The sequence below is a fragment of the Teleopsis dalmanni genome, chromosome 1 (genome assembly GCF_002237135.1).
Source record: "Teleopsis dalmanni isolate 2A chromosome 1, ASM223713v2, whole genome shotgun sequence".
In the NCBI taxonomy this organism is placed as follows: Eukaryota; Metazoa; Arthropoda; class Insecta; order Diptera; family Diopsidae; genus Teleopsis; species Teleopsis dalmanni.
This window is the reverse complement of record NC_051846.1, coordinates 98840225-98854933: the sequence shown is the minus strand read 5'-3', so window position 1 is coordinate 98854933 and position 14709 is coordinate 98840225. Positions and strand designations below refer to the sequence as shown.

General features: G+C 25.2%; 3 protein-coding genes across 3 annotated transcripts; 2 read left to right on the top strand and 1 right to left on the bottom strand.

Annotated features, from left to right (window-relative positions):
- Nucleotides 1–14: 14 nt before the first annotated feature.
- LOC119661839 (heparan sulfate 2-O-sulfotransferase pipe-like) lies at nt 15–3113 on the top strand. Its single transcript, XM_038071345.1, has 3 exons — nt 15–475; nt 551–705; nt 2941–3113. The coding sequence occupies exons 1-3, from the start codon at nt 15–17 to the stop codon at nt 3111–3113; spliced, it is 789 nt and encodes a 262-aa protein (XP_037927273.1).
- A 1540-nt stretch (nt 3114–4653) lies between these two features.
- On the top strand, nt 4654–6097 carry LOC119669908 (heparan sulfate 2-O-sulfotransferase pipe-like). Its single transcript, XM_038079955.1, has 4 exons — nt 4654–4824; nt 4949–5508; nt 5578–5732; nt 5799–6097. Exons 2-4 carry the CDS (start codon nt 4949–4951, stop codon nt 5996–5998), a joined length of 915 nt encoding a protein of 304 aa, XP_037935883.1. The 5' UTR covers nt 4654–4824; the 3' UTR covers nt 5999–6097.
- Nucleotides 6098–8630: 2533 nt separating this feature from the next.
- Nucleotides 8631–10817, bottom strand: LOC119669728 (deoxynucleoside triphosphate triphosphohydrolase SAMHD1-like). The gene is made up of 9 exons (XM_038079735.1): nt 10713–10817; nt 10186–10349; nt 10032–10131; nt 9871–9945; nt 9622–9798; nt 9395–9512; nt 9006–9325; nt 8849–8943; nt 8631–8788 (listed from the first exon to the last, which is right to left on the bottom strand). The coding sequence occupies exons 1-9, from the start codon at nt 10725–10727 to the stop codon at nt 8710–8712; spliced, it is 1143 nt and encodes a 380-aa protein (XP_037935663.1). The 5' UTR covers nt 10728–10817; the 3' UTR covers nt 8631–8709.
- Nucleotides 10818–14709: the final 3892 nt, after the last annotated feature.

The window sequence follows — 14709 nt, the reverse complement described above, 5'->3', positions numbered from 1 at the left end:
GTAGTGAGGCTTTAATGGAATTGCTACAGCGTATGGCGCCATTAAACGACATGACAGTGATAACAGTTGGTCCTCTAAAAGGGAGTCCACGCACCCGCAAATTTAAAGAGCAACGCATACATGCTAACTGGGTGGCCGACTTGGAAGATGGAACTATTTATATCGAGCATTGTAATTGGTTAGATTTTTCTAAATTTAATTTACCAAAACCGATTTATATAAACTTGGTTCGCGATCCCGTCGAACGTATGATTAGTTGGTTTTTTTATGTACGTGGTGCCTATAAAAATGCCATTTACTTTAATAAAAATCCTGATGGTGAAATAAAACCCCCAGAATGGTTTAAAAAGGATTTCAATCACTGTGTGCGTAGTGGTGATCCTGAATGTCAATACGTTCCACATACTTTCAATGACCGCGAAGGAAATCATAAAAGACAAAGTTTATTTTTCTGTGGTCATGACAATGACTGCTTGTAAGTATGCAAACATAATATATAAAGTACTATTTATTTATGTATATATGTACAACACAAATATTTTCTATTAAGACCGTTTGATTCACCATATGCAATACATATGGCTAAGCTTAATGTAGATCGTGATTACGCTGTAGTTGGTACCTGGGAGGATACAAACATAACATTGACAGTTTTTGAAAAATATATACCAAGATTTTTTAAAAATTCGAGAACAGTTTATAACAGTAAGTAGAAATATAAGAATCGTGTCATTTTAAACAATAAAATAATACTGTAATTTCTCCATATGAAGCGCAAAAATTATAACTAAATATTTAAATAATACTTAAGCCCTTTCTTTGACAAATAATCGTATTTTCAATAATTTATAGCTCAAATAACAGTTCATTTTCTTGTAACATATTTTTATAATTTTTATTACAAGTTAAATATAGCAAAACTATATGCTTATATCGTATAGTTTTTAAATATGTCTTTTGTAATATAATACAGATTTTATAATTAAAGGTTTTGCTTGACTAGGGTTATTCTGATGCCGTATATAAAGGGGAAAGTGGTTGTGCGACTTATACCATATCCCCACCCCCGAAATATTTGAAATTATTTTGCATGTTTTCATTATATGAAATATGTTCATATGAAAGAACTTTAATTTATATTTCAAAAACGAAACAAAATTGAAATTGTAACGAAATTCACTTATAGGATTACTAGCATAAAATTAAAAACAACCAGTTTCTTTATTTTTGATTATTGTTTATTCAATTCTATAAAAAATGAAATCATCCAATTATTTTCGAAAAAGCGACTAAATCATAAGGCTTCACTCACTTTTTCATAGTATCGTCATTTTTCTAAAATTAAGATTTTCTGATAAACCTAAGCTTGTTACACGAAAACCACCGATTAGATCAGACAATAAGATTTTTTCTTTACCATTTGTTTTGTCCATTCTCGATGCTCTGAATTCTGCTTGCATTACATTACATATATAAGCTAACTTTATATAAGTTATAAATAATTCAATTATTTTTATATTTGACGGTGTCGTTTAATTGTCATTCTTTATTATGATTTTCCGTCCTTTTTAATATCAAAGTTTACTTGCGTCTTTAATTTTAATTGAGATTTATAAGAAATATTTTTTAGAATTTTTTATCTTATTTTTCGAGTATGAATACATACACTTAAAATCCTTCATAAAAAAGTATTACTGTTATAATTTTTTGAACGAACTTTATTAACCCAACCACTAAGTGTATTCAACCAAAAATAAGTTTAAATTAGAAGGATTCGAACAGTTATAAAGCAACAACAACAAAACTTTTAATTTTTTGAAATTTGGGTGACCATACAATGCTGTTTCGAGTATTATCAAGTACTTATCGTCAGTGACCTTTTAGGAAATATTCGAAGATCACTCATGACAAATACTTGGCAATACTCGAAACAGTGTTGTATGGTCAGTCAAATTTCAATATATTAATTAAAATTTTTGTTTTTGTTACTTCATTATTGTTCGAGTCCTTCTTACTTAAAAATAGTTTCTTTTCGTCATAAGACGTGTTATATTTGACTTAGAAATTAATATTTATTAAAAATTTTTTTTTATTTCAATATTTGTAATTATCAATAAGATTTTATAAATAAGAATTTTTAATTACCCATTAAATAAGTTTTTACATTTCCTTTTTACTAAAATTATTAAAAACTATGTTATTATAGTAATTTCTCTTTGTCAATAACAGCATTACTTGAATGCAAAGTGTAAAGATTTTAAAAATTTAATTTAATTATATGAAAAAAATAGAATATCTTACTTATATGCAATAAATGAGTTTTGAGTTATTTTCATTTGCAACCGCAATTTTACTTAAATCAGTACAATTTATATATAATTTAATTAAAATTGTTTTCGGTTCTCGAAAAATTGGCATTTTAATTTTTTTTTTTGAAAACCATCAAGCCAGTAATCCATTCAATAAGAAAAAATCATCGTTATTATTAGTTTTAATTAATTTAATATAAATAACATTCAAAAAATAAAATAACTTTCCCCTAATGTGGAAAGTAACAGCTTTCTTTTGAATTCCTAGATTAATATAATATATATCAAGTGCTAATTATTATCTTATTTTAATATAATCTTTAGCCAAACATATTTATTGTTAAATTCAATTTTTTTATATTTTTTATTTAAATTAAAAACTAATTTTGTACTTTATAATTGATTGCAACACAACAAAATTTGTTATTTACCGATACCCGTTAATAATGGTATCGGTTACTTTCTTTATTCAAATACAACACTATAAATGTGTTTAAATTTTTGAATTCCTTACCTATTACCTACTCTACTTTCATATTGTTCTTCTTTTACTATTTCTTTTACTACAATAAAATTCTTTTTTTAATGTTATTTTTACAACAACATCATTTTTTATTTTCCATTATCCCAGTGAACATTGATCGTCTGCAAAATCGTAATAGAAACAATCGGAAGCCGAAAATTGATTCGGATGTTAAGGATTTAATGCGCAAAAACTTTACAAATGAATATGATTTCTATTATTTCTGCAAGCAACGTTTGTATAAACAATATTTAGCACTTAAATTAGGAAATTATATATAATTATGTGAATAATTAAAAGTATTAAGTTTATAATATAATATAAAATTAAAAAATAAAAATAAATACATACCATTTAAAATACGTACTATATTGTAAGTTTTTGTTTTCTTTTTGAGTGATTTTTATTAATAAAAGTTCCAGCAAAATGTTTGTTGTTTTAATAATAGGAACGCAAAAATCTATAAATATAAAACTATTTCATCAGAAGGGAACTAAAATTTAATATGTATAACTTCATCACAACTTTCATCACAAAACCAGTGCATTCATTGCCACCACAAATGCATGAATTTGCACACTCACATACACAAGTTGCACATATTTTCGTATGTCCGCCATTTTGAAAAAATCGTTAAATAACTGCTATTTAAATTCCTTAAATGATAGTTGTTTTAATAGTTGATCAATTTTATTAACAATTAAACAATGTTAATTTACACATAAGTTACACTTTCGCTAAAAATAACGCAATCAAGGACCACTATTTCACTTAATATTACGAACGAACAACAACTCTTTTCTTCACGATCGCGTTACAGCTAGCACAAAGCCAATTGTCAGGAGTAGTGATCAGTGTTGCCAATCAGCAAAATTTTTAACAATAATTTGAAAAATATTACAATTTTTAAATGTGTACTTGAAATGGTGTCACCAAAACATATGGATTGCACACCTCTTTCACAATGTAAAATATGCATATGTAATGAAGTTGCATGTACATAATCAGAAAAATTATTTGTAGCTGAAACTCATACATTTGCGTTCTTTTTGCTTAATATTGTGCAAAAATAATAGCCAACTTTTTTAAATCGAATTCTAAATTGTAAACTAATCAATATGCGTAAATGAAAAGTATTAAATTATTTTAAATAAACTATTTGAATTGTGTAGATTTTTTTTTTGCATTTTTAATTTGTATAAAATCAATTTTTTTGTAATTTTGTTTTAAATTTTTTGAGTGGTTACGTCGAAATTATTTTAAAGTCGGTTTTGTTTTTAGGATTTAAACTTTTATTTCGTATGTTGTGTTTTATATATCTGCACACGTATTTCTTCAAATTCACCTTCATCAGGAGAATACAGGAATTCAAGAATTCCTTTAAATCAAGACTTTAAATCAATTTTTAATTGAGCAACTTTTTTAAAAGCTTTCAATTAAATCAAATGATATTACATTAAATATTATTAAAAAAAAACTAATGTGGCCTTTATTTAATAGGTCACATTTTTAAATATTTATTGTTTTATAGCTCTTATAGTCAATAAATTATTTGTAATATATTTAAATTATTATGAAAAATTGTTAATTTATATATTTAAACAGAATATTTACACACAAAAAATCGTTATTTTTCTTAAATTTAGCATCCCTACAAGTATTGCCAACATATAAAAATATATAAAAAACATCTGTTGGCATTACAGGAAATGAAGCTTATTGAAAACGAATTTGGTGTTAAAAAAAAAATTATGTCTAACATATAATTTTATTTTAATAAAAAATTCTTGATAATTTTTATGATCCCATATTAAAGATTCAATTACATAAAATTATTCAATTTATTTATGAAAACGTCTTTATGATATTTGCATGCACAAATTATCCGCATGTTAAATATTTACCCTTGTGCAAAGCTACTGGAAAATGCAAACAAATTATCAATCACCTCGGAGAATATATATTTTAAAAGCACAATTTTAATGGCAACAGGTATGTTTAAAAATGTTTCAGTTTTATTATTATTATTAAACAGTAACTTATTTTTATTACTTCAAAAGGTAATTAAAATTTTACAACAATCGTTAAATTTATGATTTTCTCTTATTTTTGTCAGATGCAATCATTAAATGTAAATGATTTGAATAACACGCGAAAATCTCAATTAGATTTAATATTTTTCAATCGAGTACCTAAAGTTGGTAGCCAGACTTTTATGGAATTGCTGCGACGCTTGTCGGAACGTAACAATTTTCAGTTTCATCGTGACGCTGTGCAAAAGGTGGAAACAATACGTTTGGCAGAAGATCAACAGCAGGAGTTAGCTGAAGTCATAAGTGAATTACCGGAACCATCAGTATTCATAAAACATGTCTGTTATACAAATTTTACAAAATTTAATCTTCCCACCCCCATTTACATAAACGTTGTGAGAGATCCAATTGAACGAGTAATCAGTTGGTTTTATTATGTGCGTGCTCCTTGGTACTTTGTTGAAAGAAAAGCGGCTTTTCCAGATTTGCCACTACCACATCCAGCTTGGTTAAAGAAAGATTTCGAAACATGTGTTTTGTCAGGCGATCAAGAATGTACTTATACACAAGGCGTTACAGTGGAGGGTATCGGTGATCATCGGCGGCAAAGTTTATTTTTTTGCGGACATGCGTATGAATGCACGTAAGTAATAAAAATTTTTTTGCGATTTAAATTGATTCATTTTATTAATTTTATTAATTTCTTTTAAAGACCTTTTAACACTGTGGGTGCACTAGAACGTGCTAAATTTGCCGTAGAGAGTCAATATGCCGTTGTTGGTGTGTTAGAAGATTTAAATACTACGTTATCAGTATTAGAGGAATATGTTCCAAGATTTTTTGAAGGTGTACGTGAAATTTACGACAGTAAGTAAATGCTTATTTATATTTGAAATGAACACTATAAAGTATTTTTTTATATATAATTTATAGGTAGTGCAGAATATTTGACAAAAATCAATAAAAATAATTTCAAACCTCCAGTTAGCGAAAAAGTAAAAGATATTGTGAGACGCAATTTTACAAATGAAATTGAATTTTATCAATTTTGCCGCCAAAGATTACATAAACAATATCTGGCGACGCATTTGCCACAAAAACTTCTTGCAAACCAAGTGAATCTATTAAAATAAATATGTTATTGTTGTTGTTTTGGATAATGTAAAGTGTGTGACTTCCTTTTCTGTATATTGTATGTAATTTTATCATTTTCATATATATAAACCACATTTTAATATAATTTTTTTTTTATTTTACATAATTTTAATTATATTTTCTATTATACTATTAAAAATTGATAGTATAAAAATATTGATTTTTATACAAATTGTTAAGTATATAAATCCTAGACTAATTTCTATATAAGTTATAGTTCTCTGTTGTACTAGGTTAAAATTTTTAATATTTTATACTCAGAACTAAAAGAAATTTTAAAATGTGATTAAAAAATGAACAAAATATATATGTATTGTTAAATATTTTATTTCATAGAAAACTTAAGTATATTATTAATATATAAAAATTGAATAAATAACAAAAAATAAAAAACAAAATTCGAATTTTAAGTTGTTTTAATTCATTTAGATATGAATTTGAGTGTAAGTATGATTTTAAAAACAATTTTAAAAGAATGCTCTATTAAGTTATTTTAATTCATTTACATAGATTGGTATGTATTTAAATGTAAGTATGTATGTAAAAATAAATTTTAAAAACAATTAAATATAAAAGTTAATGAAGTGGATATTATATATGTATTCAAGTCAAGTTAGGAAATAAATACAAAAATCTAAAAACAAAAAATTGTATTTACCGTTAACTTATTAACATTTATTTATATATATACATATTTATATACATAAATTATTGCTATAAATATGAACAGTTAAACAACTTATTTAAAAAAGTTTAAATAATAAGGCCGTTAAATAACAAATACTTTGTATAATAAATTTAAAAAATAATTGTTTGAAAATTTTCCATAAAGTTGTTTAAGTAATATAATAAAAATTTTTAAAACACTTAAAGCAATGAATTTTGAATATAATAATTAAAGCAGTTAATAAAGAGTAAATTTTAAATTTAATTTTATAAGTATTTACTTACTCATAAAATGCTTAAGTTATAGATAAATAGTAATTAAAACATTTAAATTATTACATTTATAATGAATGAGATCCTATACTCCAATGTGAGAAAGGATAAATTAAAAAAAGATATTAACAACACATATTTGAGTAGATTTTATTTTAATTCTGTTAAAAGTTATAGTTATAAAAAAATAAAAAACAGTCAATATTATTTGTCTTTGATAATCTCAAACTAAGTTTTTTGATAAAAAGAAGAAAACATGAGTTAATATTAATGCACTTGTATTGTATTACAAATATTTTGTGTATTAATTTATTTTAAAATTTTATGTTCAAGGTGCATGTATTGATGTTTAATTTATTTATGATATCGAGAACAAAATATTTGATTTCATAACCGGCATAGTGTAATATTTTAATGAAATATCTAATATACGAGTATCTAATACATATTTTATTTATAACTAAGTAAATGCACTTGTACATTTATAAAAACTTTTTTAATTAAGTAAAAACCCCTACGGCAGTGCATAGATAAGCCTCTATTACAATGTTTTGGTGTTGATTATATAAAATACTCACAGATTTTCACGCATGACAATGATTATTATAAAATTTATATAGATACATTTGTACATGATTATATATTTCTTACAACAAATATTTATTTATATAAATATGATATATACAGATAAATATGCAATACAAATGTACAAATTAAATTTTTTGTGAATTTAAGTATATCTTACATATGAGCATATATACTTATGCACATGTGAGTATAAATTCATTACAAAAAATATGATAAGTTCTTATTAATACTGGGGACTATAAATTACACTTGAAATGATTTGTACATTTGTTATCAAAACTTGAAATTGCATTTTTTACTGAAGATTCGAATTATTTATGATAGTTTGTGTTTTATATTTATACACATACTGTATATAGATGTATGTATATATATGTAATATCAAATACATATATATATATATTTCTGTAAATATATTTTATATATATTTATATTATGTGTAATAATAATATATATATATATAATATGTAAAATAAAATATATATATATTTCTGTAAATATATTTTATATATATTTCTATTATATATATTATTAATATAAGTATGAATATATTTATAAAAAATGAATTTTAAACTTTTCGATGCAATGCTTTGTCACTATAATATGCGTAATGTTAATTAAATTATTAAACTTATGCACAGAATTAATCTAAATAAAGGCTTTAAACGCTTCTTTTAATTATTATTTAAACATTGTATATAAATTTGAATTAATAGAGTAATTATTTTTACTCCATTATTATAAAAATAAAGTAAATATATATTTGTTATACTTAGAAATACTATAAAAAATTAAAAATGTTTTAGGAACCTTAACTAAATTTGTTTGAAACTGAACACAAAGTTATTTCAACTAACTAATTAAATAATATAAAAAACATTTTATAATATTAAATATATATAAGGAAATACAGGATTTAACTTAAAAAGCACTGCTTTTAATTCATTATCAATTAACAGTTGATCAAGAAAATGTCTTTTACATATTATTTTTAATCCAAATGCTTTTTATAAATTGGTTGACTTTTATTTGTTTAAAATTTATAAACAAAAACATAAAAAAATGTTTCTATTTTATTAATCAGATTTGAAACACTATAGACTTTTTCTTAAAGAACTGTATGTATTACAAAACGTCTTTTTTTTGTTGTGTAGAGAACCAGTTACAAAATTGATTTATCAAACTTAAAGTAAAGCATTTCATTTACGCCTTTAGTGTCTCGTTTAATAGATGCTTTTTTCCTAAAAAATGTATATCAAATTTTTAAAATAAAAAAAGTTATTTAAAGATCATTAACTTACGAAATATCACCATAGAAATGAAATTGAGTATCTGGAGGCATTTCTTCGCCTGGTCCCTTAAATGCATTATTGAGAATGAAATCATATGGTTGTGACTATTGGTTACAAAAAATTTAAATTATTTAAATTCTATTTATTACATTCAAAAACCACTAACCGAATCAACTAACTCTATCTGTTTAGGATATTTAAAACAATTAAAATCAACTGTATCTTTTATCAAGTCAAAAACACAATCATCAGTAAATTTTAAAAATAAATCCATATCCCTTGCAGTAATTTCTGTAATGTCTTTTTTGTCAATTTTAAAATTATTATCCATTATTATTTTTCGCAGTACATAATCACATGCAAGATTTTTTTGCATACGATAAGCCTTAAGATGAAATTCAAAGCGTGCCGTAAATAATTTATATATTTTATCATAATCTTCATAACGATATTGTATATGTTTACCATCATCTGTAACAGCTGCATCTGCAAAAGTAATATTAAGAAAGTAAGGTACAAATAAGCAAAATTACTACAAATAAGAACTTTAATTACTTAGAAAAACATCTATAAAATTCATATCGGGATTGCAAAAGTCTTTTAAACAATGATGATCACGATTAAGATAATCCCATTTATCCACATCCAAACTGCACTGCTTATTATTAACAATCTAAAATTTTAAACGTAATATAATAATAATAAGATTATAAATAGAGTAGAATAGCGCTGGGATGCTAACAAAAATGTTATCCTTCTAAATACAGTTAATTTACACAAACCTCGAACACAAAAAGATATTGCTCTGGCATTGGAGTTGAAAGTAGGTTTGGTTCCCCAACTATAAGTGCCTTTATGAGTTCAATACCGAAATTGCGGTTTGCTCGTAAATTATTAAAAATACTGCTATCCAGTTGCCGAAAAATTGCGTTAACGCATGGTATAGCGTTCCACTCATGCTAGATTTTAATGTGTATTAAGAAAAAATATTAAGAAAATTTTAAATATATTTATAGTACATAGACACATACATTATAATTTTCAACAACAGTTTCCCAAGCATGCGAAAATGGTCCGTGGCCTATATCATGTAATAATCCAGCAATCTACAATCAAAACTTATTAATTTTAAATGAATTATAAGTTATAATAATATAAGTGTTTATATAAAATTACTAGAAAAATTTTTAACCTCTACGGACAACCGATATACTGGCCAATCCTTGTCTTTTGTAATCCATTTACTATTTATTTCTAGTTTATTCAGCATTCTCTTACTAGCCCAATACGTCCTATAAAAATATATTTTATCACTGGAATAGTGTAAAGAAATCATATTTACTTACCCAATACAATGATCGTATCTTGTATGCACTGCTTCTGGTTTATTTACAAACATCACACCCAATTGTTTGATATTTTTTAAACGTTGGAATTGAGGAGTATTAATGATTTGGACGATGTCATATGGAAGCAGAATTTGACCATGTACTGGATCAGCTATTTCTAACTTTAAATAGCAAATTTTACAATTAGCGTATATTTAATACAGTTGGTATTATTTAAAGTTTAAAGATATATAAAAAATTGTTTATTTAATTTATAGCAGCATTAATACTTATTTGAAAAAATATAAAACGAATTATAGATTAAATAAAAACTTTTATGACACGCTATTGATATAAATATATTTTATAGCTACTACTTCTATTATCGTAGCGATACAACATTGTTTTAAATTAATTCATCACTAATCTTAATTTAACACAAATTTTTAATTCTGGGACACAACTTTATCAAATTTTTTTTTTCACAATTCAGAAATTTTAAATGTTTTATAAGTATTTATCATTTTAAATGACAAAATACATACCATTTTTCCACACATAATGATTCATAAACGGTTAAAGTAACAATATATTTAAATTTCGTTCTTATCTTTAAACGGAGCAATTTTATAAAAACTTTATAAACCAAAAATGTTGATATAAATGTTTACAAGAACCAATCAGCTGATTATTTTCTCAAATTCCGTATGATTTTAATTTTAATGCTGCCACACCTTTTTCAAATATGCTAAAGCATGAAATGCAGATGGCGCCACAAACTTACCTTCTTAAGTCTCAGATTCACACAATACAATTATTATATACAATAATTATACTATGTTCAGACAGTCAAATTCTCTTAATGTCATAAAAATGAAATTATGTTAACTTGGAAAGTATTCATATTGCCAAATTAAAGAAATCATATGTTTTTTTGTTTACAAATCGAATGTTTTGTATCTGAAAAATTTTAAAAGTTAATTATTATAACTATAAAGGATGGCATTCAGTAGTTTTATTAGCTTTAGTGGATTTCAGGTATGTGAATTATTATTCTTCATTCTATTTTGAATTAATAACAGTTACAGTTCTTTCTCTTTATTCAAATTTAAAAATTTGCACTACTTTTAAAATATTTTCCCGATTTTATTAAAGTCAACTGTCATTGACATTTTTTTTTTTAAATTGTCACTTTTTCGTTATCTCCACTTTATCTTTTTCTTAAAATTTATCTTACACATAATTGCATTTAAAATGTCCTTTAATTTCAGTCTTCGTTTCAACGAAATTAAGGCAATTTTCCTTACTTTTATTCTAAGCTTTACACCACAACCTACTCATAGTAAAATTCAAGTAAAACACAAGGTGCTATCATTTACTGATGGAACGCACTTGTGTATATGTAGTGTTACTCAAAGTTACTACGAGTAGCTCGTGGAACAGACCTAGTATTGTTTTGCATAATAACAACAAACATCACAGCTTAAGTGGTCTTTGAGTGATTCTTTAGTACCCAATATCGAACACTGCCGTAAGATAATTCAAGATGATGTTCAATTATTGGGCTGTACAATAGCAATCTAAACAATAAAGTTTGTTGTAAGAAATCTATATATTTTTGGCAACACAGATTTACCAAAATGTTATTAAGGCCTTGTGCGAGTTCGACCAAATTGATACTAAATTGACGGAAATAGTAAATTATGTCGTTATGACAGCGAATATTATAGGGTAAATTAGATAAAAATGAGATAAATTAGGTGTTATAATTGTGAAAATTTTATAAGATTTTTAAAAAAATAAATAAATAAGAAAACTTTTAACCAATAATAATAAATAAGTGCAATAATAAAATAAATAAATATTTACATAAGTGCAGTGCAAAAAATCCATAGGAAATTTCAATTTACTTTACCTCAGTTTAATCGAACTCGCAGACGGCCTAAATATCAATTTATATTTATTTAAAGTAAATTATCTAAAACTCGATGAATGGAGTTGTATAATTGTGAAATTACAAACAAATGATTTTATTTATACTAGCGCTCATTTATGAAAAAAACAAAGCAACCCAAAAATAATGTAAAGAATAAAAATTTAGCATTTTTTGGAAATTTGACGAATACGTTGTGTGCGGAATCAACTTCAAGAGTAATTGATTCAATTTGATGATAGTGGCCGTAGACTTCAGACACGGTGTATTGCTTGGTGAAAGAATTGTTATTCATTTGTTTTTAATTTATGGACGTTGTTTAACTACTTCTTCTTTCAAACGCAACAATGGAACCATGAAGTGAGCGCTATTAACAGTATTGCTTTTCTCAAGGTAGTAGATAAACAAAATTTCACGCGTATCTCAATCGAATATTCACATTGTCTCATTTATGGGGTTTGCTCATTATAACCATCAATGAGAATGATTTACCATACAAAAATCTTACAGATAAATAGGCTCATTATCAATAAATCAGCTTATTTTATTCATTTATAGCAAAAAAATGTCGAATGCAACCGCTAAAAATAAATTTCCCATAAGGGAAATTACCAATATTTGAAATATGTGTCATATGTTTCATATGTATAATGTGAACAAACAACAGCTGAGCTGTAAACAGAAGCAATGACAAAGTATGTATTTAACAAAGTCTCTGTTTTTATTAATTGTAATTGATATATAAAATGTTTATAAATGATTTAACATAATATATCAATTATGATTTAATTTTTTTGTGTTTTTTATTATTAATTGGTGTTTATAAGAATTTACAAAAGTTATATTAGCTGCAGAAATTAGCTCATTACAATGTGAACGTTACTATATAACTTATTTTTTTAATTTATTGTTTTTTAATTTGGTTACTGACTATTAAGTTTTATCATCATTATTGCAGTCAAATTCACTTCAGAAAGATTGTACCGCAAATATCTTTAAATTAATTCTGGATATAAAACTGATCTATCATCGCTTATTTGTGTAGCACGATATTTTTATACAGGAATACTGTTCCTGTATTTCCTCATGTGAGCATCAATATTAATCAATTATTTCTTGTTTTGATCTATTTCGCATTATGTGCACCGAATATCTTCGCCACATATATTATCTTCCTTCTCAGACTAATACTCTATCTACAGCAAATTGGACTTTGGCAATATTTTTGTACACATTCTCATATTTTCAGATTTGTTTGCTGACAAAATTCAAAAATAATAGGTATTTGCATTAGAACATAAATCTTGCCAAAGTCTAGCCAGTGTAAACAACAGGTAGAATTAGAGCATATAATGCATACGATAACTATTGTTAGATTGATAACTGAATGCCTCAATAAATATTCAGACAATGTATTGCTATTACTTTTTCGTTAAAAATTTTTTTATAATAACTTTTTTTTTTCACTGCTCACACATCGTGAGCATGATATCGATTACGGACATTTTTCTACGAACTTCAACAACCATGACAGTTTGATCTTCACCATAAAAATATTCAACCCAAACAAAGTTTTCTGAAAATTAGTATTAAAAACATAATAATGTTAGTACCACACATTGCACTTATGTGCGCACAAAATGAAACAAAATGCAACAAAAAATATTCAATACATATAGTAGCACTGCCCATTATGTATAACAGGACTGTCCAAAACACAGCCCACAGGCCGCATGTGGCCCGCGTCTAATGTTTTTGCGACCCGCGATATGATTTTAATCTACTACAATTATGCAAATCTTCTTTTGGTGTACTGGTAAAACCACATTATTTTATTTTCGTGGTATATGTACCAAATATATGAATTTAAATTGATAAATTATTAAAACAAAATTTAGAATTAGAAATTGTCGAAAACAACTACGAACGTATATATTTTTTTCATTGATTTGTGTTGGTTCGCGATCGCATGTGGTCTGGACAGCCCTGGTGTATAACATACTGCATATAATCTAATCCATACTATTGAATTCGAAAAACATCAACAGTTTTATAGTTACTCCATAATGTCTCAAACGAAACTTTTATAATAGAACAATCTTATGAGAAGTAGCACCGAAACATTAAGAAAATAAATTTCATATTCATATGTCTAATATCAATTACCACACGCATTTATAATAAATTTTTGAAAATGACTTTCCAAAACATTTCTTAGTTTTATCTCAAATCAATAGTTCAGACCGTTATATTGTAGGCAACAAAAATTAAGCTCGTAAGAACAAGGTAATCAAACCATCTGTAAGTTGCCGATATTGGCAACACTTTACAGTTTTAATAATTTTATTATTAACATATTTAGCAGCAGTGAACATCGAATTAATGTTGCTGACATATCTTTTAAAAAAAGTGTTATAAAATTATGTTATTATTATTAATTTTTTCATTTCATTATAAATAAATAAAATTTTAATAACACAAAAGTGCACAAAAAAGATGTACAGCTATAGTTTTTAGCAGTACACCACTGACATATTTTTCATAAATAAATTAATGCGCTCAGGAGTAATTTGTTGATATACTCATAATTTAAATACTAATCACAATAA